The 20331-nt window shown below is 34.8% G+C and overlaps 1 protein-coding gene across 2 annotated transcripts in view; it reads left to right on the top strand.

Annotated features, from left to right (window-relative positions):
* Dyb (Dystrobrevin) overlaps nucleotides 1–20331 on the top strand; it is a 42058-nt gene that overhangs the window by 16054 nt on the left and 5673 nt on the right. The window contains exons 7-15 of one of the 2 annotated variants that reach the window (XM_072535719.1): nucleotides 1448–1614; nucleotides 1813–1937; nucleotides 2036–2134; nucleotides 5085–5166; nucleotides 5310–5351; nucleotides 11849–11964; nucleotides 12250–12421; nucleotides 12673–13057; nucleotides 14900–15013. In XM_072535719.1, coding sequence (XP_072391820.1) covers nucleotides 1448–1614; nucleotides 1813–1937; nucleotides 2036–2134; nucleotides 5085–5166; nucleotides 5310–5351; nucleotides 11849–11964; nucleotides 12250–12421; nucleotides 12673–13057; nucleotides 14900–15013 — 1302 coding nt within the window. The remainder of the gene's footprint in view (nucleotides 1–1447; nucleotides 1615–1812; nucleotides 1938–2035; nucleotides 2135–5084; nucleotides 5167–5309; nucleotides 5352–11848; nucleotides 11965–12249; nucleotides 12422–12672; nucleotides 13058–14899; nucleotides 15014–20331) is intronic. The other variant, XM_072535720.1, reaches the window with a different exon arrangement.

Raw genomic sequence — 20331 nt, 5'->3', positions numbered from 1 at the left:
AGATCCTATTTCTTGGGCGGATCAGTCCCTTTTGTTTATACGATATCTCCCCATTTTTTCCTATCTCTAGTTTTTCCTCTCCATTTTCTGACTCCTGCCCTTTGGAAGTCTTCTTCAACTTCTTGCAGCCACTTTGATATTGGTCTTCCAAGATCAAATGAATGAATCAAATGCCTGTTTGAAGTCTATGAATAACATTTCTAATTCTAATTTATATTCGTTTGCTTTTTCCATTATTTGTTTTATTATGTATATTGCATCTATTGTAGTTCTTCCTTCTGTGAATCCACATTGGTACTGTCCCACATTCTTTGTGATCTTTGATAACCTCCTTTTTATTATTGATGTCAATATTTTATATATTGTATTTAGCAACGTTATTCCTCTATAATTTTCACAAATTTGTTGGTCTCCCTTTTTATGTATTGTTATGATCTGCCCTACCTCCCAGCCCCCTGACATTTTCTCTTCTTTCCATATATTTTTCAATATTGTCAGTATTTTTCCTCTTAGCTTCCTTCCTTCGTGTTTATTAGTTCCATAGACATAGTTCGATGTCTACTTCATCTACTTCGTCTGCTTCTTCTTCGTGCACCGTTTCCTCCTCGTTATTCATTTCTTCTCCTGATGTTTCCTCCGTCAAGAGCTCTCTGTAGTAATCCCTCCATACTTGCTTGTATTCTTGACCCTCTATTATCACTGTTCCCTCTTTATTTGTTCCGTTTGTTTTGCCTTTGTATTTTTTATTTTGTTATTTAATCTTTTTGTAAAATTTTTTCTTATTTCTGTTTGTTCTTTCCTGCTTTATTTCCTGCATTTTTTCGTCTACCCATCTTCTTTTATTTTGCCTTATCACTTTCTTAGCATTCTCTCTTAATTTTTCATATTCTTCTCTGTCTTCCTCTTTATCTGTTTAGCCATTTAATTCTGGCTTGCACTTTTTTTTCCTGTTACTTCTCTACATTCTTGGTTATACCATCCGTTTTTTGTTTTATCCTGACTTTTACCTACCTGCATGTTTGTACCTTCTTCTATTGATTTTTTGAAACGAGTCCTTAATTTTATTAAATAAAGAATTGTTTAAATATGTTTTTCCTTCAGCAAGATAGCTATATTATTTGTGCAAAACTTTTAGTGTAAGCCTCGTACACTCGGTGAGCGCGTATAGCTAGATAGATTTTCACGTGCAGTACATATACCCTGACAGAGTAAGCGTACGGAAGCCCCTTGCTGTTTGTCTTCATGGCATATGATTCTCGTCTGGTTTGGAGTTCTATGACTCCATCCTTCAAAGAGGGAACAAGATGTATGTGTTTCTATTAGGCGTATCAGAACTAACGAGAAGTGCTAAAAATCTGCGCTATTTAATGAAAGTTAAACAATATCAATAGTGTATAAACATATTGAAAATATTTATTGACTGTTGAAAATACCGTTCATTTTTTAGTTATTCATCCGGTGCAATGTGATGCTTGTCAAAGAGAAAACTTCACAGGATTTCGTTATAGATGTCAGAAATGTCCGCATTATACGCTTTGCCAAGACTGTTTTTGGAGGGGTAGAGTTTCAGCACCCCACATACTTGAACATCAAGTGAAAGAATATGCTTCCTTTGTAAGTTTTTTAGTAAAATTATACTAGTGTGTTTTTATACTAGCATATATATTAATACCTGTGAAGGTGTGAAGCCATATATCATTGATATATCAAGCCATAAAATGATAAACTAGATTTCAGAGATTAGTTTTAGTAAAATATTTTATATTTGATTATATATAATTAATTATTTTTTAAAAATGCTTCTATTTCTAGTCGCCCAGTAAAACAATTGGACAGTCCTTAAGAAAATCCTTTCGATGTGTTCCTGATAAACAGAAAAATAATTTACCAAGGTTTCCGGAGCAACCCGAGAAAACGCTAAATCTCTCTCATATAGTGTAAGTCTACATTTTTGGTAATCTTACATTAATTAAAAATTTATTTCCCCAAATTAAACGAAACCTTAATACAATTTTAAATTTGTTTTCTTTTGCAGTCCTCCTTCTCCAATTCCTTCCCACAATGGTTTTCCAGATGGCAATTTTGCAGCTTTTGATGGTATGGGAAGTTTGGATAGCAGATCGACGGCAAGAAGGTAATACGCATTAACTGACAAAGAATTTATGAAAATTTACGTAGAGCAGATTGTAGTCAACTCTTGAATGCACAGGGGGCTCCGGACTTCTTCTTATTCTGTTAGGGCCTATCCTCTATGGATGTTGGCTACCACAATGGCCCATCGTATTTTATTAACAGGTGTTCGAAATAGGTCTGTGGTGGTCATACTTATCCACTGTCTCAAATTCTTAAGCCAGGATATTCGGCGGCGTCCTAGTCCTCTATTTCCTTCTAATATCAATAGTAGGATTCTGTATTTATTTTCATTTCTCACTAAATGTTCGAAGTATGCTAACTTTCTTTCTTTAATGGATTTCAAGACTTCAGGTTCTTTTTGTAAACGTTGCATCACTGCGTCGTTAGTTATATGATGTACATACGATATTCTGATCATGCGACGATAGCACCACATCTCGAAAGACTGCAACTGTCTACAAGACGCATCAGTGAGTGTCCATGCCTCTGCTCCATACATAAGAACAGAAAACACATAACAATTAAGGATTTTGAGTCGGAGATGTAAGTTCAAGGTTAAATTGCAGAGAACTTTCTTCATCTGTTGGAAGGCACTCCTTGCTTTTTCGATCCTAAATTTAATCTCGTATGAGTGATCCCAGCTGTCTGTGATGTTGCATCCTAGGTATGTTATTTTTTCTGTTATATCCAATACCTCATTGTCTGCCATAAACTTTGCATCTGTATCTTGGTTTTTGCTTATGATCATAATTTTCGTCTTCTTATTATTAAGTTTTATTCCATATTTTCTACCGATGTTAACTACTTGATCTATCAGTCTTTGTAATCCTTCAGCCCTATCCGCAACAAGGACGGTGTCGTCTGCATATCTTAGATTATTTATTACTTCACCGTTAACAATCACGTCATCAGTCGTTTCTCCCAAAGCTTCTCGAAATAGATGTTCAGAGTGCGCATTAAATAGCAAAGGCGAGAGTATGCAACCTTGTCGTACTCCTCTTTGTATTGGGACTTCATCGGATAATTGATTGTCTACTCGAATCTTGGCTACTTGTTTCCTATAGAGATTGGCTATTATTCTTATATCCTTGTCATCGATGTTTGCGATTCGCAAAGTTTCAATAAGCCTCTCATGCTGTACTTTGTCAAATGCCTTTTCGAAGTCAATGAAACAGGCAAAGACATCTGTATTAACATCTCTTGCTCGTTGTATCAATACTTGTATGCTAAAAAGTGCTTCTCTTGTGCCAAGACCGCTGCGAAATATCAAATTGTACATCAGCAACACCCTCCTCCAATTTCTTGTATATGCGAGCATGGATGATGTTTAAGAATATTTTGAGTGAGTGGTTCATGAGGCTAATGATTCGGTGTTTCTTAGTATTTGCTTTTTTTGGCAGTGGTATAAATATGGACATGTACCAATCTTTTGGTAAAGTTCCTGTTTCATATATACAGATAAATAATTCTGTCATGTCAAGTTGATTATCTTCTATCAATTTCAATACCTCAGCATATATTCCATCAGGTCCTGGCGCTTTGTTGTTTTTTAGACGACTTATAGCAGATCTTACTTCTGTTTTTGTCATTGTTGGTCTATTCTCGACGTTGTCATATACTTCAATGAGTTGGTTGTCACTGAACAGTTCTGCTATATATTCCTGCCATCTGTCCAGTTTTTCTTGCGTATTGAATAGTATGTTTTCATCTTTATCAAACAGTGCAGTGGGTATTGTTGTTCTATATATTCCTGCCAGTTCTTTGATCTTCCTGTGCATATTGAATATATCATGTTTTTTCTGTAGGATCTCTATTTCTAAGCATTTCTCTAACAGCCAGGATTCTTTTGCTAATTTTATTTCTTCAAGTACCTTTTTGTGGTGTTCCTTGTACTTTTCTGCGTCTTTATTCTTAAACTCTCTTCTTTGCTCCATTAGCTCTAAAATCTGATGAGTCATCCATGGTTGTTTTGTTTGTCTTTCCTGTTTGATGTCGTATATTGTTGTTGTTACTAATACATCTTTGATCTCGTTCCACATTGTATCTATATCTTTCTTATTATGTGTTGCAATGTCGTTAAATTTTGTGTTTATTTCTTCTTACATTTGTTGTTTTACGTTGCTTTGTTTCAGTTTTTGTATGTTCACCATTCTTATAACGCCCGACTTTCGAGTTTTTTATCCTTACTCTCAGTTCAGCAAGCAATAAGTTATGGTCTGAGTTGATATCTGCTCCAGGATAGGTTTTTATTGACGTGACCGCATTACGAAACCTTTTATTTATTAAAAAATAATCTATTTGATTTCTAATTATTTGTTGCGGGCTATCGGAGGGAGACCTCTAGGTATATAGCCTTCTAGCTGGTAGTTTGAATTGGCTGTTCATGATTACATTATATACAGCTCCGGACTTAGCTGAGGGTAAACTTGAGAATAACGTTGGAATGACTTTGGACTTAAATTATGACAATCTTTGGACTGACTTATTAATTACTTAGGACTCTAATTGGATGAGAAAAACAGTAAAAATAGGCGAAGAAACCAAAACATAAAAATATAAAGAAAAATGAAATTAGATCACATAGATATTCTTTTTTATAGAGAAATATTTACAGAGGGAAATACTGTTAGTTATCCTAATTTTTGAAAAGTTCTTCGGAGGTAGCTAAACATGTTTAATGGTTGTTTTATTAGAAAGGTATGAGCGGCCTAAAATTATTTCTTGAGACAACATAGGAATTAAATGTATGTACAGGGTGAAATAAAATACCGAAAATTGGACAGGATTTTTGACACTTTACAATATGATTAAAGAATCTATTGACGCTGGGTGAATGTCAAATGTCTATGTCACAAAAAAAAACAACATTCTTCAATCTTGACTATTTGTATTTATTTTTTAAATCGCATGTTTGTCATTTATAGAATTTGAGAAAAAAATTTTGTTTACAGTTTGGACAGTGCCCGCGACGACGAGCATCGTTTGATAGCGAGATACGCCGCCAAACTAGCCGAAGAGGCACGATCTGGAATGGTAAGATGGAGTTTTTTCAAAATATCTACACATAGTTAAACCTACTAACATTAAAACAGGCATGTATATTCAGTTGTCTGATACTTCTGTTTTTTTATGTTGGATGATCTTCCTAAATGTGCTTTTGCTGTTGCTTCTTTTAGCCTCGAGGCGGTTATAGAAAACACTCACTGTCACCTGATGCGGTAAGTAGCCTAAACTGGTGCTTTTTGCTTTATTCGAAATATGAACTATTCTACTTAAAAGTGCAGTTTTATTTAATTTTTTTAAATGTTTGATCTCTATAAATAAAAATATATGGTATTTCACTATATTTTTCTATGATGTTCTTCGGTTATCGGCTTCTTGAATCGGCAAAGAATATAAAAAATATTTTAATAATAACGTAGCTTAAAATTTTTATTTTTAATCTTAGATAAGAATACTATTACCTGTTAAATTCAGGAATACTTATGCGACTCTAAAGGCATAAATCGCAGATTAATTTGAGAACAAAAATATAGATTTTGATGAGTAAGTCCTAGAGATTCAATTACTTGATATAACGCGAAAATATAAGAATTCTTCTGCGGATGAACTGTTCATCTTAGCCAACGCAAATTTAATGGAACACTCGGAGATGGAATGCAGCAGGCCCTGCACAGAGCTCCCTTTAGTCTTTGCTTTTGAAACGGACTTATCCTATTAAATTTCGAGATATATTTTTAAAATGTATATAATTCAAGAGAATACCACTAAAAAAGACTGGATGACACCGGAAATAGTTGAGCTAATAACTGAAAAAAGAAAATACAAAAATAAAGATGAAAATAAATATAAAACCATCAAGAATAAAATCAAATATGAAATCAGAAAGGCTAAGGAGGAATGGATGAACAAAGAATGCCAGGAATTGGAAGAACTCGGCAACAAACATGACACCTCAAACTTACATAAAAAAATGAAAGAACTTACAGGCAACACCAGACAAAGAAGAACACTCATAACAAGAGATATTAATGGAGAAATACTTACTGAAGAGAGCAAAATAAAGGAAGTATGGGAACAATATATAATTCATCTGTTCCATGACGAGAGAGAAAATGAACAAGATATAGGTGAAGAAAAACAATACCTACAAATTTTACCCTCAGAAGTAAAGAATGCCCTACAGAATGCAAAACAAGGAAAAGCACCGGGTCCTGATCAAATTCCAGTTGAACTGTTAAAAGCCTTAGATGACGGTAATATAAAGAGACTCACCCGAATTCTCAACCACATATATGTAGAGGGCAACATCCCGGAAGAATGGCTTAAATCGATATTTTTACCTCTACCAAAAAACAACAATCCCAAATCATGTAATGACTATAGATTGATAAGCCTAATGTGCCACCCTTTAAAGATTCTCTTGAAAATTGTTCAAAACCGAATTTATAAGAAATGTGAGGAGCAGATAGATGAAACTCAGTTTGGCTTCAGAGGAGGCATGGGTACAAGAGAAGCATTATTTGCGTTGACGGTACTTTTGCAGAAATGTCGGGAATATAACAAGAGTGCATATGTATGCTTCATAGACTTTAGGAAGGCCTTTGACCGAGTGCAGCATATGAAGTTAATATGAATTAAAAAACATCAATTTAGACAAAAAAGACATTGAGTTTATTAAGGCAGTTGTACTGGAACCAGAAAGCAGTAGTAAAGGTGAACGATATATAAACAAATAATATACCGATTGCGAGAGGGGTTAGGCAAGGATGCGTCTTGTCTCCGACGCTTTTCAACGTGTACTCACAGGTCATATTCAGAAGAGCCTTATGGGAAAGAAAAGAGGGAATAAGAATTGGTGGAGAAATCATAAACACCATGAGATTTGCAGATGACACGGTAATTATGGCTGAGAGTATAGAAGAACTACAAACTTTACTAGATGCAATAAATAGTGAATGCATTCAAATGGGACTTGACATCAACACAGATAAGACCAAATTTATGATAGTATCAAGGAGTCCAATAAATAATGAACAACTAACTCTTGGTGGACAGCAAATAGAGAGAATGACAAAATATAAATATCTGGGAGCTTACATCAACACAGAATTAGATCCAGACCATGAGATCCGGGTACGAATAGAAATGGCAAGGGCAGCGTTCTTAAAATTCAAACAATTGTTCTGTGACAAAAATCTGAATACTGCGCTGAGACTGAGGTTTGTTGAATGTTACGTCTGGTCGCAACTATTGTACGGGGTAGAAACATGGACACTAAAAGCGCAAATAGTTAAAAAGATTGAAGCCTTTGAACTTTGGATATACCGGAGAATGTTGAGAATTCCATGGACTGCCAGGGTCACCAATGAGGAAGTGCTGAGAAGGATGGGTCGAGACAAAAAATTGTTGAGAACGATAAAAGTACGCAAGACTGCATACCTTGGACACATACTAAGAAATAATAAATATAGTCTTCTGCAGGTCATCATGCAGGGTAGAGTCGATGGCAAAAAGGGAATAGGTAGAAAGAGGAAGTCATGGCTGCGAAATATTCGAGACTGGACAAACATGACTGTAGACGAATTATTCCACGTTGCAAAAGACAGAGAAGCTTTTAAAAATGTGGTCGCCAACCTCCGTTAATGGGGACGGCATAGGAAGAAGAAGAATATAATTCAAAGTGGAATAACCGCTTTGAATTGAAATTCGCCAGTGAATCGAATCGGCCTATGTGTGGTCAGATACGAGCCCCTTCCCATATCAGTTGGCCCACCTATGGAATTTGCAGTAAACAAATTATACTTGCAGTAAACACATACAATTTGCAGTAAACATGCATGTTTTTATAAGTTCCCATATTAATTAATATGGCATTTGTATTATTTATTAAAAACATTACCCTTATGCTTTTTTATTTATTTTCAACAATAAAAAAAGATTTCGCTAAACCCTGGCTATGCATTCACTTATGTTAACATACGTTGATTTTTTTCATAATTACTTTAAATCCAAAGGTAGCTATGGAAAAATGACATCAAACAATAATATTGTCAGTTAATGTCAAATGTATTTTGTAGTATTGTAAAGCTTTCTGCCATTTGTGGATTGTACAATGGGTCGAAGTAAACTTATCGATGAGAAAATTTGTTTAATCATTATTAGATTTTTTAATTCTGGAAAATCCAATTCGGAAATCGTGAATATGTTGCAATTGTCACGCTATAGTGTAAGAAATATAGTCAGAAGATACAAAACTACAGGTTTTGTATCTTCTGTATTATATGGAGTTAAGCGTTTTATGGAGTAACGTTATTGGAAGACACGTTTATAGATCAACTTGTCATCGAGAGGCCCACAAATTTGGATTTGGTACTTACAAAGTAAGTTTTATAGTTGACAAAATTAGTACGAATTGTTTTTAATAAATTTATAAATTAATAAAATAGACTAAGATGGTCAAAAAATATAATGGAGAGATGAGTCCAGATTTGAAGTGTGTGTTGGAGACAGTAGGAGTCACGTCATTTGCAGGAAAAGTGAAGCTTTCCATCCCGACTGTCTAAAGAGAAAAGTCAAATTTCCTGCATCTGTCATGATCTGGGACAGCATGTCGTCTAAAGGTGTGGGAAAGTTACATTAGTAATATTTGCAGAATCTCTTTTATCGATTATGGAATACCATTTAACATCAGCGAAATATTTTGTCTTCCAACAGGACTGCGCAGGTTGTCATACCTCAAAAAAGAGTTTAAAATGGATTTAAGACCATGGATTGGATTTCTAACAATCTAACCGACTTGTCCCCAATAGACTTTGTGGCGCGAAATGAAAAAGTATTTGAGAAAACATCCCGCCAGGTCCGTCAACGATTGAAGAAAAAATTGCAAGAAATATGGGATTCGTTTTCATTAGAATTTTGTCAAAACTTGGTAAACACTATGCCTCGAAGAATTGTGTATGTCATTAAAAATAAATTGGATGTATCTCAGTGGTAAACTTGGACATTTTTTTGTTAATATTACATGTTCTATGCGTTTTTTAAAATCTATTATTATTGTGTTTAATCAATAGTTCTCATTGCGTTATAACATATTTTCTATAATTAGGAAATTCAAAAATGTTTGCTCGATGCATTAAAACTTCTAAAATTTACGCTGCGCTTTTAGTTTTGTTCTCTAAAATTTAATTTTCTTATCAATCTAGCGTTGGGTCAACTGATATGGGAAGGGGTTCGTATAGGGTCTCGTTGTGATAGCTCGTTGAAACTCATTGATTTTTACCCATGAGAAGGCGTTAAAACGCTAGAAAATGCGAATACAAACATAAAAACCTTATTGTTCTATTATTAGCCCAAGAACTCTTCATTTTGCCTCAGTAAAGTATAAAGGGAGATATATTTTATACCTCGCAGCATTGAGCGTCACTATACTACATCTTAATTGGAAACGTATTGCACTTTTGTGTAGAATGGTACATTTATTATTTTTTAGAATTAAGTTTGTCTATATAGAATAGAATAAAGTATGTGAAAAAAACGCGCTAGAAAGTCCAGAGTAGTAGCTCTCTCTCTATCTCCAATGGCGCTACAGCCCAAATCGGGCCTTGGCCTCCTCCAAACTATGCCTCCAACCTTGTCGGTCCCGCGCCGATCTCCAAGTTCTCACGTCTAGCAAATTTTGCGCGTTCGCTGCCACTTCATCCTCCCATCTTTTCCGTGACCTTCCTTTTGGTCTTGCGCCCTGAATTTTACTATCAAGTGCTCTTTTCGGCAATCTTTATGTCTCCATTCTTACTACATGACCAGCCCAGCGAAGTCTCTGAAGTTGTAACGAATTCTGAGATCGGTGTCTCTTTGAACAGTTGGTAGAGTTCATGGTTATACCTGGATCTCCATATTCCGTTTTCGTTAATAGGTCCAAATATCTTTCTTAGGACTTTTCTTTCGAAGACTTCCAGTTTTCTTTTTGTCTCTTCTGTCATCACCCATGTCTCGCATGCATAACATACTATTGGTCTGATAATAGTTTTGTAGACCCCGATGTTCGATCTCCAGTGTGTGTTTTTGGAGCGAAACACACGATCGAGTGAAAAATAAGCTTTGCTTCCCTTTACTATTCTTCTTTGGATTTCTGGTTCGTCTGTTCCATCCGTGTTTAATGCAACTCCTAAATATGTGAAACTTTCTACCGTTTCAATATCGTCCTCTAATTCAACTGTGCGTCTGTTTCCCCTAGCTCTTGCCTGTGCTAACTTTTTTGTCTTTTAAATATTTATTTCTAGTCCGGTCTCTTTTGCCTTTTATTTTAATTGTGAATATATTTCTGCCGCCTCTTCTGTTCTGCGAGACATGATGCTGATATCATCGGCATAGGCGGCAATCTATATGGATTTATTTGTTAGGAGATTACCTTTTCCTATATTCAGCTGTCTTATCACATATTCCAAGATCAGGTTGAATAGTGTCGGTGCCAGCTCATCTCCTTGCTTTAATCCTTGGACTATTGTAAAGTTTTCAGTTAGCTCATTTTGGACTCTGACAGTTGCTATTGACCAGAGTAGTAGCAGGTTACTAGTAAATAACAGAGTCTGAAGGTAACTGGGAAACAATCCTATACTAAGGAAACAATAAAAACCAAGTGCAATAAAATTTCTTTTTACTGTTCAGAACCGGTCATTTGTTTAAAACCCAAAGTGTGGATGTGATGAGTTAGATTATTCAATTAATTCTTTCCTTCTGTTCATCTTCATAGAAAAGTAGGCGATATATGACTGCATTTTCAATAGTTTTGTTTTACGAAAAGCAGATGCGGCCATATCATTGAAAGTCTAAAATGTATATGCATCTGCGTTTCGTGAACCTAAAGGAAACCACATATAGTTACTGCATGATGTTTTTTTAAAAAGTTTAAACATTATTTAAACAAATAAAAAAATAAAGAGAAAATGTTGCTTTGTCTATAAGTGTTTTAGTTATCAAAATTCTAAAAATTTGGGATTATATATGTAAGTGGAATGGACTGAATCTAACAAATAAAGATGATAAATGTGCCGTAAATCTACTAGAGCCGTCCCGTATTAAAAATGGCTTTCTTCTTTTCCACAGCAAGCTTTTCCCCTATATTTTTTCAGTTAGACAAAAGATGTATATCCTAGATACTCTGACAGATGCCAAACGATTTGGAATTTATAAAAAAAAATAATATGCACAATTTTTCCTTTTCGATACAATTGTCTTTACTTTTTTCATCGTCTACATCTCCGTTTTCCGTGGATGAGGCTCTTTTGGTCATACTTCTGACTGACCAACTCATACAGGATCATATTTAAATGCCGCTTTACAGTTTTTACTATTTGTACATAGATATAAGTAGTATACAGTTTCACAAACGTTAGATGTATTTATGTTGGCGACAATGCATTCAAAATCAAGATCTTACGGATAACAGTTTTCTAGTTTATTGGTTTGGTCAAAAACAAAACGCCTCTTTAAGTAGCTGGACAAAACAAACTTTTGTGCTTGATCAAATTCACTTTGGTATCGATTTACTTTTGCACCAAATATGCCAGCCTACAAAACAGTAATCTTATTTTTAGCCTTTAAGCCCAACAATTGCCTTCTCAAATGCACGCCTTTTGATCAAAATTGGTATTACTTTAAATGAAATAATCCTCGAGTTACAGAACATTACTACAATACCCTTGGTTTCTTTTAGGGGCGGGTTCCTTCCGAAGCTTGTCTGGGAATGGATTCTACGAGAGCTCAGAGGGAGCTCATCAACCAACTTGAAGCAAAAAATAGAGAAATTATGAGAGAAATTGCTAGACTGAGGTAAGGAAATAAATAACTGTAAATATCAGATAGTATCAGATTCAATTCACCATTTTTAAATTAGTTCCAGATGTTTCACAGCTTGGGTCTTCCTGTTCTTTTGGTTTCACATTGTTTCTTTATTTTATTATGGACTTTTATTCTGAAATTTTTCTTTAGGTCATGTTTATGTATATATCTTTAAACATATCAAGTCTATTGTTACAATATTGTTATGTCAACGTGTTTTATGTTCAAATAATTAATTAACATGAATTTTCATAAATAAAAAATATGTTTTTTCAGGCGACAACAAGAATTAGAATCTAGCGGCCATGGTGCCGACAACCCAGTATTAATGAACGAACTGAGAGCTTTAAGAATGAGGAAAGACGAACTAGAGACCCATCTGACAACGTTGCAGGATTCAAGAAGACAGCTGATGATGCAGTTGGAGGGACTTATGAAAATGTTAAAAGTGAGTTAAAAGAATTTATGATATAATTGAACTGAAAGTTCTGAAAAATAAATTAAAATGTACGAAAGCAAGAGTTCCAACATAAAATCCCATGTATTTTCTTATGAAGGTTCATTATAATCATTTTTGACGCTCGTGTCAGAGATCATTTAAAATGTTCGAAGATGTGGTTTCAAGAGAGTTTTTTTTCTTGTTACATATTATTTAAAAAAGAACAATCTAATGGATTAAATCCATTTTCTTTCTTTCAGAATCATCAATCGTCTCCACGCAGCACTCCAAACTCCTCGCCGCGCAGTACAAAATCCCCACCTCTTCCCCCGGGCGTTCAACCTTCGACTCAGGCAAATCCTCGCAGCGCTCCACAAACGCCGATGGGTATGCCACCGTCTACCAACGCTTCGATGTCAAATTCCATTCCACCGGTTAGCCAGGGCGAGCGAGAAAGGGATAGGGTGCAGCATATACCGCATCCGCAAAGTGCTCAACACATACCACATTCCCAAGGCATGATTTTGGGGAGTAGGGAGCAAATGAATAATATGTCGCAGGAAAGAGGGTACAATACCGATTCATTGGTTGGAGTGGGTGGTGATGTGAGGAGTGCTTTTGGGGGTTCCTCTAATATTAATTTAGGTAAGTTATAAATAAGCCTTATGTGTTAATAACGATCATACTATTTATATTATTTATAGATATAATTTTGTTACGCAGCGTTGATGAAGGTTCATTATCACTCATTGCATTAATTCCTTTTTATATAGAGTATAATAATTGCATAAAAGCGGCGGGCAAAATATCCGGATATGAGCACAGATATGGTTTGTATATTTGTGAATATTTCTCAAAGAAAATGAACATATTGGACCATCCAAATATTAGAAAATAGTATACATATGTACACTAGTGGCCAAAATTCTGGAAACTTTACAAAATTTTTCGTTTTTCCAGCAACACTATTCTCATGATCGTGATTTATATAGTTTATCAGTACAATTACATTTTTATTTTATTGTTTTATATTTCTGCTTAATTTTTTATGTATTTCTCCCTCTATATATATATATATATATATATATATATATATATATATATATATATATATATATATATATATTAAAATAATTATTTAATAAAATATGGAAACAGATTCAAGCGAAACACCGGAAATTCGAGATTTGTGAATGGCAACATTGGCAATAATGTATTGCGTCAAGGTTTTGCTAGTCAGTCAACGACCCAATTGGAAGTGAATTGACTGAGTGAAGTTTGTTCGCCACCGACTGGGGGAAGACCTTTTTCCCCAGTGTACTACAGTCACAATGCATCTTCCAGTAGGATGGATCACCTTGTCATACAGCTAAGACTTCCATGGAGTAGTTGAGAAACCATGACGTTACTGTCCTGCCTTCGCCTGAAAATTGTGCGGTCTAAATCCAATACAAAATGTATGGTCAAGGCTGAAAGTGTTAGCATCATTCCGAGACCCAAGTAACAAGAGAGAACTGATAGAAGCCATTATTCAAAACTGGTTTAGAGTGATTACACCAGAAGATTTGTCGTGCTCGTCTCGTGAACTCCATGCCTCGCACAATCGAGTCTGTCAAAAAAAAAAAAACAAAGGTTATCCCGTTAAATACTAATTTTCTTGATAATAACCATTGTACCATTTTTTAAAATATATCTACTAATAGCTAACGGCTGTTATTTTATTTTTAAATTTTTAGAGGGTTTTTCCACTAAGTTAAATATTACGTAGAAGCATAAAACGATGCAATAAGATTATAGATAAACTTATATAAATAATATAAGTCTTATGAAAAAGAGGAATGCTGATAAAAAACCTAAATTTTTTGTAAAGTTACCAGAATTTTGGAATATTGTATGTAGAGATATTTTATTCGTTGGTACTTAAAATATGTCAATCCCTGGCCAATCGAATGGTGCAATTATTCGTTTATAAACTGTCGTTCCATAAGCCAACGATATCTCAATGCTTTCTAACCACAAAATGTCAAAGTCGTCCAGAATAGGCCATACAATACAAAAATAGACTGATCGCTGCAATACCTTCCCATTGGTCCTTTAGGTCACGTGGTCAGAAAATCCGGCCCCTTAGAAAGAGATGCAGGGACTGTTTTGCGTCACTTTTTGTCTGTCGCACTGGGGGAACGATGCTGTATTGCAACGCTTAGTCTATTTGTATTATAATATGTCTATGGGACAGGCGTGGTAATTATAACCTGGAAAATTTTAGTTGTACTTAATAAATAGTAATTATTTTTTGTGGTCTTGGTTAAAAAAGTAGAATTTTAGTTTTAAATTTGAACTTCTTTGCTGCAAACTGGTAAAAGTATCGAAAAAATCAAAGACAGTTTACTTTTTTTTTTCTCCCTGGACCCTTATGATTTAAAACAACTTATGACTTACAACAAAGTTAGCAAAAAACGCACCTTACACAAACAATTATATGTTTAGGTAATGGTAACGGAACTCCAGGTTCAGTTGGGCGTTCCTTGCGAAACGATTTGTTGGTGGCAGCTGATTCCGTAACTAATGCCATGTCGACTTTAGTCAGAGAATTGAATTCAGGTACTGACTAAAAAAATCTCATTATTACAAAACGCTTGTTGACCATACGCTATTTTAGTTTTGTGTTGATTACTTCTAATTTTTTATTTTTATATTTTTTTGTATAAATTATTTTTTTAATTTGTTATAAGGTGTTTTCCTAAATATAGAATTAGAAACTTCTAATATTAAAAATGAATCCGCTTTTATAATTTTTTTTTTATATTGTTGCTCGTAGAAGCTAAAGAATTCGATTTAGTTGGTGCTCCACTGATTATATAAGTTATTCTGTCTTATAATTATTTGTTTTTAAGGCAGAATCTCTAGTTTTATTAATATATTTTGTTGTTATGTTTAGAGACACTTTACTGATTAGATTTTTATCAATATTCCCCTTTTTATTTTAAATTTCCTCTACTTTCTTTAAATAATATAATACATCAGTTAAATTAGGATTCAATCTGAAACTGGTTGTGTCCAGAGAACCCACCATCTCGTTTCGCTAGTTGTAGAAATCGAAGATATATTAGGATAGCGAAATGATTCAGGGTCAAACCCAGATTACGCCACTTACATTGGATGATGGCAGAAATATACACCAATGTGTGTCTTGGAACTATGTAGAATCTGGTCGAATATTTGACAATAGCTCCTCCAGAAACAAATTACTGGACTTTGGTTATGCACCACATATGCGATGTATATTCTGGCTCATCCCCTAAATCGCAACCCCTACCCCCAATCGTAAATGCCAAATGGGTTAACGTAGGATGACATTTGGAATAAAACGTGACATATGAGACATTCTACGTAGGACATGACAAATACGTGACATTTGACATAGAACGTGTCATTTTACATATAACGTGACATCTGACGTTTGACATAAAACGTGAAATATTGTCATTCGACGCAGGTCGTGTTTCTGAGTTGGCAGCAGTTTATTGTTTATTATTTACACTGTCGCCAAGGTAACCAATCACGACAAAGATTGTTACTTTGGCCTGCCAATCACAGCGCTCGTTATTAACTACGCTGTCATTGGCCTCTAGGCGGAAGATTGCTGCAAATTCTCAAACACTAAGTGTATAAAAGTGTAAAAAGGGTATAAAAGCACATCTTCCGATCGGGATCCAGTCGTCATATACTACCAGCCCCGCTAGACCTTGTTGGCCTGGTGTGCTATCACGCTACTTTGAGTTTTATTATTTACCCAATAACGTCACCAGAAACCTTATGCAAATAGTAACCATCGAAAATACTGTTTACGAAAGGTAGTGACACGAAGCGACGGGCAGTAGGAAGAGTCGACACTGCCGGCATTCTTGTGCCTCTCTCGAGGAGAGGGAACGCGGCTACACGAGGTGAGAAGATCGGCATCTCTGTGGAACTTGAGGCATATACCACGCAACAGAATACTAACACACTATTAAGTTATTGTAAGAAAGTTCGAACTGTAAAGTATTCTGATTGCCGGTGTCCCCTTACCTACCACAGAGGCCTGGTGAAACTTCTCATACGTAGAAGCCGGAATCCCGTTTTAACTCCACGAACACGAGGATGGAATCGATGAATTTGAGATCCTCCTCAAGAACGGCGGTCGTAGAGCGTCCAGAGACCCCAGAGAACCGTTCAACGGTGGACGCAACAACCGTACGACAACACTGTTCAGTCTTCCAATTTGGTCGGACGGAAGACCGAACCGTGTAAATAATAAGCAATAATGCTGCCAACCTAGAAACACGTCCTGCGTCAAATGTCACATAAGCCTACGTCGAATGTCATGTCACGTTTTGTGTCAAATGTCACACGTCACGTATTATTTCACGTCCTACTATTAATGTCATAAAATGCGGTGCCCTTTTGGCATGCTCTAATACACCTGTCACATAGTACATTCAATTCTATTTTTCATTCTCTTTTCAACGATACCTCACATCATCATGCGTAAAGCCGTTTGGCATTTGCGATCGGGGTAGGGGTTGCGATTTAGGGGGTGGATCAGAACATACATAGCATATCTACTCACCAGAAGTCATCAATTTCTGCCATTCCTATCTAAAATTGTTGCTTTCGTTAACAATACCAAGTTATTTCAAATGTTCTATCATCTAATTTTCTTCCATCCACGTTAGATGGCACCTACCACCTATTTATTCCATCCTTTAGTGGGAAACATTAAGAAAATTTTAGCTTTAACATTTTTTTACATAAATTTAAAATAAGCAAGAACTGTAACAGTGATATTATTTGTAATTTTTAATTTGACTTATTTTAAAGCAACCGTTTAAAAGAAAATTTTAGGGAAACACCTTATATTTATTTTCTACATTGTACTTATTGATATAGTGATTGATATTTTGTACAAATATGAATAGAATGGTATGCAGCATGAGTTTGTATACATCACACATAAACAGATACTCTTTAAATTATTTTGTTGAACGATTTATTTTGTAATTTCTTATATTCTTGTTAAATATTTTAGAGTATATTCATTTTTATATTGTATAAGAATAGGACGAAATTGTTGACAAAAAAACAGAAAACAATAAATACGCATTTTTAGCAGTTTTTATTTTTGTTTTTTTTTTATTTTTCATTAAACAGGAAATTCCTAAAGATAAATAGATGATGTTTATATTTTAATAGGAAATATCCATTTTAGAATTCTTTTCACTCTTTCACGATTTATTTATTTAACCCAAATTTTGAATATAAGCTATAACTTCATTTTACATCGTTTTTATCATCCCAATTGTTATCATTCTCCACTATCTCCAGAATGGCACATCCCTTGTTCTGTTTTTCATTTATTTATTTAGTTGCATTCTTATGGTACAGTAATTAATGTAATAAAATTATCTGTATTCTGCGGTTCCCTTCCCATGACACAAAAATAAATAAATCCATAAATCATCCAAATTTTCAAACGAAATTCTTCAAAAATAATTACCAAGTAATGGTAATTATTATTAAGTAAATGTTCTTTCTTGCCATATTTCTTGCTGATATGGAGTTCAGACATTCATCATCGAACCATTTTTTTTTGGTGTTTTCTTTTTGTATCCTAGTATTTCATCTGATACGCTTGTCAGAGCTAATTTGATATTTTTCCAAGCTGAGTCTATGTTTTTATAGTCTTCTGTCTGTGTTAGAGCGATTTTTATAGCCTTTTGAAATTTCTGTACTGTCTCCTTATTACGTAGAACTTCGGTATTCCATAATTGTGTTGGTGGATTCTTGTGTGTTTTTTTGGACGCTATTATTGTCCTTATCTTCGCTTTTACCAGAAAATGATCTGTGTCTCCATCAGCTCCTCTTAGGCTTCTTACGTCTAGACAGTTACTACCCCTCCTGGCATATACTAGAACATGATCGATCTGATTCCTTGTGACGCCGTCGTTGGAGACCCATGTTTTTTGTGTATTTTCTTGTGTTCGAACATTGTCGATTTTATTAGTAGGTTGTGGTACGCTGCAAAGTCTATTAACCTTGCTCCATTATCGTTGCTGACATCGTGAAGACTGTGGTTAGCTATTGTTGGTTTGTACGCTGCTTCCTTCCCGATCTTTGCATTGAAATCCCCTAAGATAATATGCATGTCCTGTTTGGGTAGATTATTTTATCAGTTCCTCTAGCTTCTCATAAAAGTTATCTTTTACATGCTCTACCTTTTCCTCTGTCGGTGCATGGGCAGCAACTAGGGAATAGTTATGTAGTTGTCCTTTGAGTCTGATATAACAGTCTTTCATTAACGGGTTTGAAAGTTAAGACTGACCCCACAAGACTTTCTCTGACTATAAAACCAATAACGAATTGATGTTCCCGTTTGCTTCCGCTGAAAAATATTCCTGATTTATTAGTTTTTAGTGTACCTTCTCCAGTCTATCTAATCTCTTGTAAAGCAGTTATGTCCATGTTTCTGGATTCAAGTTCTTTGACCACCTGAGTTAGGGCTCCAGGCCGATATAGGCTTAGTAGGTTCCAGGTTCCTATATTCCTTGTCCTTTGTCGTCTTAAAAGATCCGTCCTTATCCGAGGCATGTGCTTCGTCTTCATAACTATGTTTTTTTACAAAAAGGAATAGTTAGTCCCTTGCTTAACCCTCCTCCTTTCTCATCCTTGACTTGGGACCAGGCAACGCCGGAGTTAAATTAGTATGACTGAATAGGTATATTAAAATAATTGTAGTTTCGCATTTAATTAATAAATATTCTAACGTTCGCCTCTGGTTTGTCAAAAAAGTTGACGTTGACGTAAAAACAATTAGAGAATTGAAAAACGTTAACTTTTTGACAAGTAACCAGAGGCGGAGGTTTTAATATTTATTAATTAAATGCTAAACTACAATTTTAGTATTTATTTAATTTATTCTTCAAAATGAGGTTAAACTCAAATAAAATTAGTATGGTTGAATAGGTATTTTCAATACCTTTCAAACGAGGTATCACTTGCCATAAGGTCCTATTTAAAATTATCTGTCACAGCGGTGCTGTAACGTCATCTGTCACTATTTCGTCACTTGTTATGACTAGTTAAGAAGCCTACGTCTGTTTATTACCTCCCTCCAAAGTTCACTATTATAAGTGTAACCGTTCAAAAGATACGAGGGGGAAACGGACTTTTGACTAGCACTGTAGAAATGCCTCAGGAAAATAGTGTCAGAACCATCTGCTCAACATTTACTGCCAAAGATCATGTTACGGCGAGTATAATTTGCCTTTCAGCTAATACTCATTCTAGATACCTAAAATTATTACTTTTTACAATTCTGCCAACCAAAATCCAAAGTATCACATCACAATTCAGAAGAATTTTGTATTTTTTTAGCAAAAGATAAGTATACATGTATTTTATCATATTTATTCTTTGCTGTATTTATTATTTTTACAGATTTATAATTTATTTATTTCCGCAGTAAAAGTAAACGTTTTCGCTATTTATTTTTGTAGGTAAGTTTTTTTTTTGTTTATTTATTTTGTTTTGACCACCGTACATCCCGCATATCGAACATTTCCATATAAACTAAATGTTAGATTGTATGTGGAATGCTGCCTGTTGAGTGATTGTTACATTCCAGAACCTTCAGTCCGTCCAGAGGCTAGTGCAATTCGAAAACCCCTTGGTGAGTAGTTTTGCTTAGTAGTTCTGCCTTTAAAAAGAAAGTAGCAGATAGATTCAAGAATATTTTATGCGATGAATAAAAAGTAGTAAAAAGCTTTTTTTATTTGTATTGTTGTAGTAATAGTTTTTTAAAGTGTGTTGCTATGTAGCGTCATGTATTTCGGTTTTCACTGTTATATTTGTGTATCAGACTTTTACTTTCTCTTTCTGGG

This window comes from Diabrotica undecimpunctata, chromosome 6 (genome assembly GCF_040954645.1).
Source record: "Diabrotica undecimpunctata isolate CICGRU chromosome 6, icDiaUnde3, whole genome shotgun sequence".
Taxonomy (NCBI): Eukaryota; Metazoa; Arthropoda; class Insecta; order Coleoptera; family Chrysomelidae; genus Diabrotica; species Diabrotica undecimpunctata.
The sequence above is the reverse complement of the archived record's forward strand: the minus strand, read 5'-3'. Positions and strand labels throughout refer to the sequence as shown.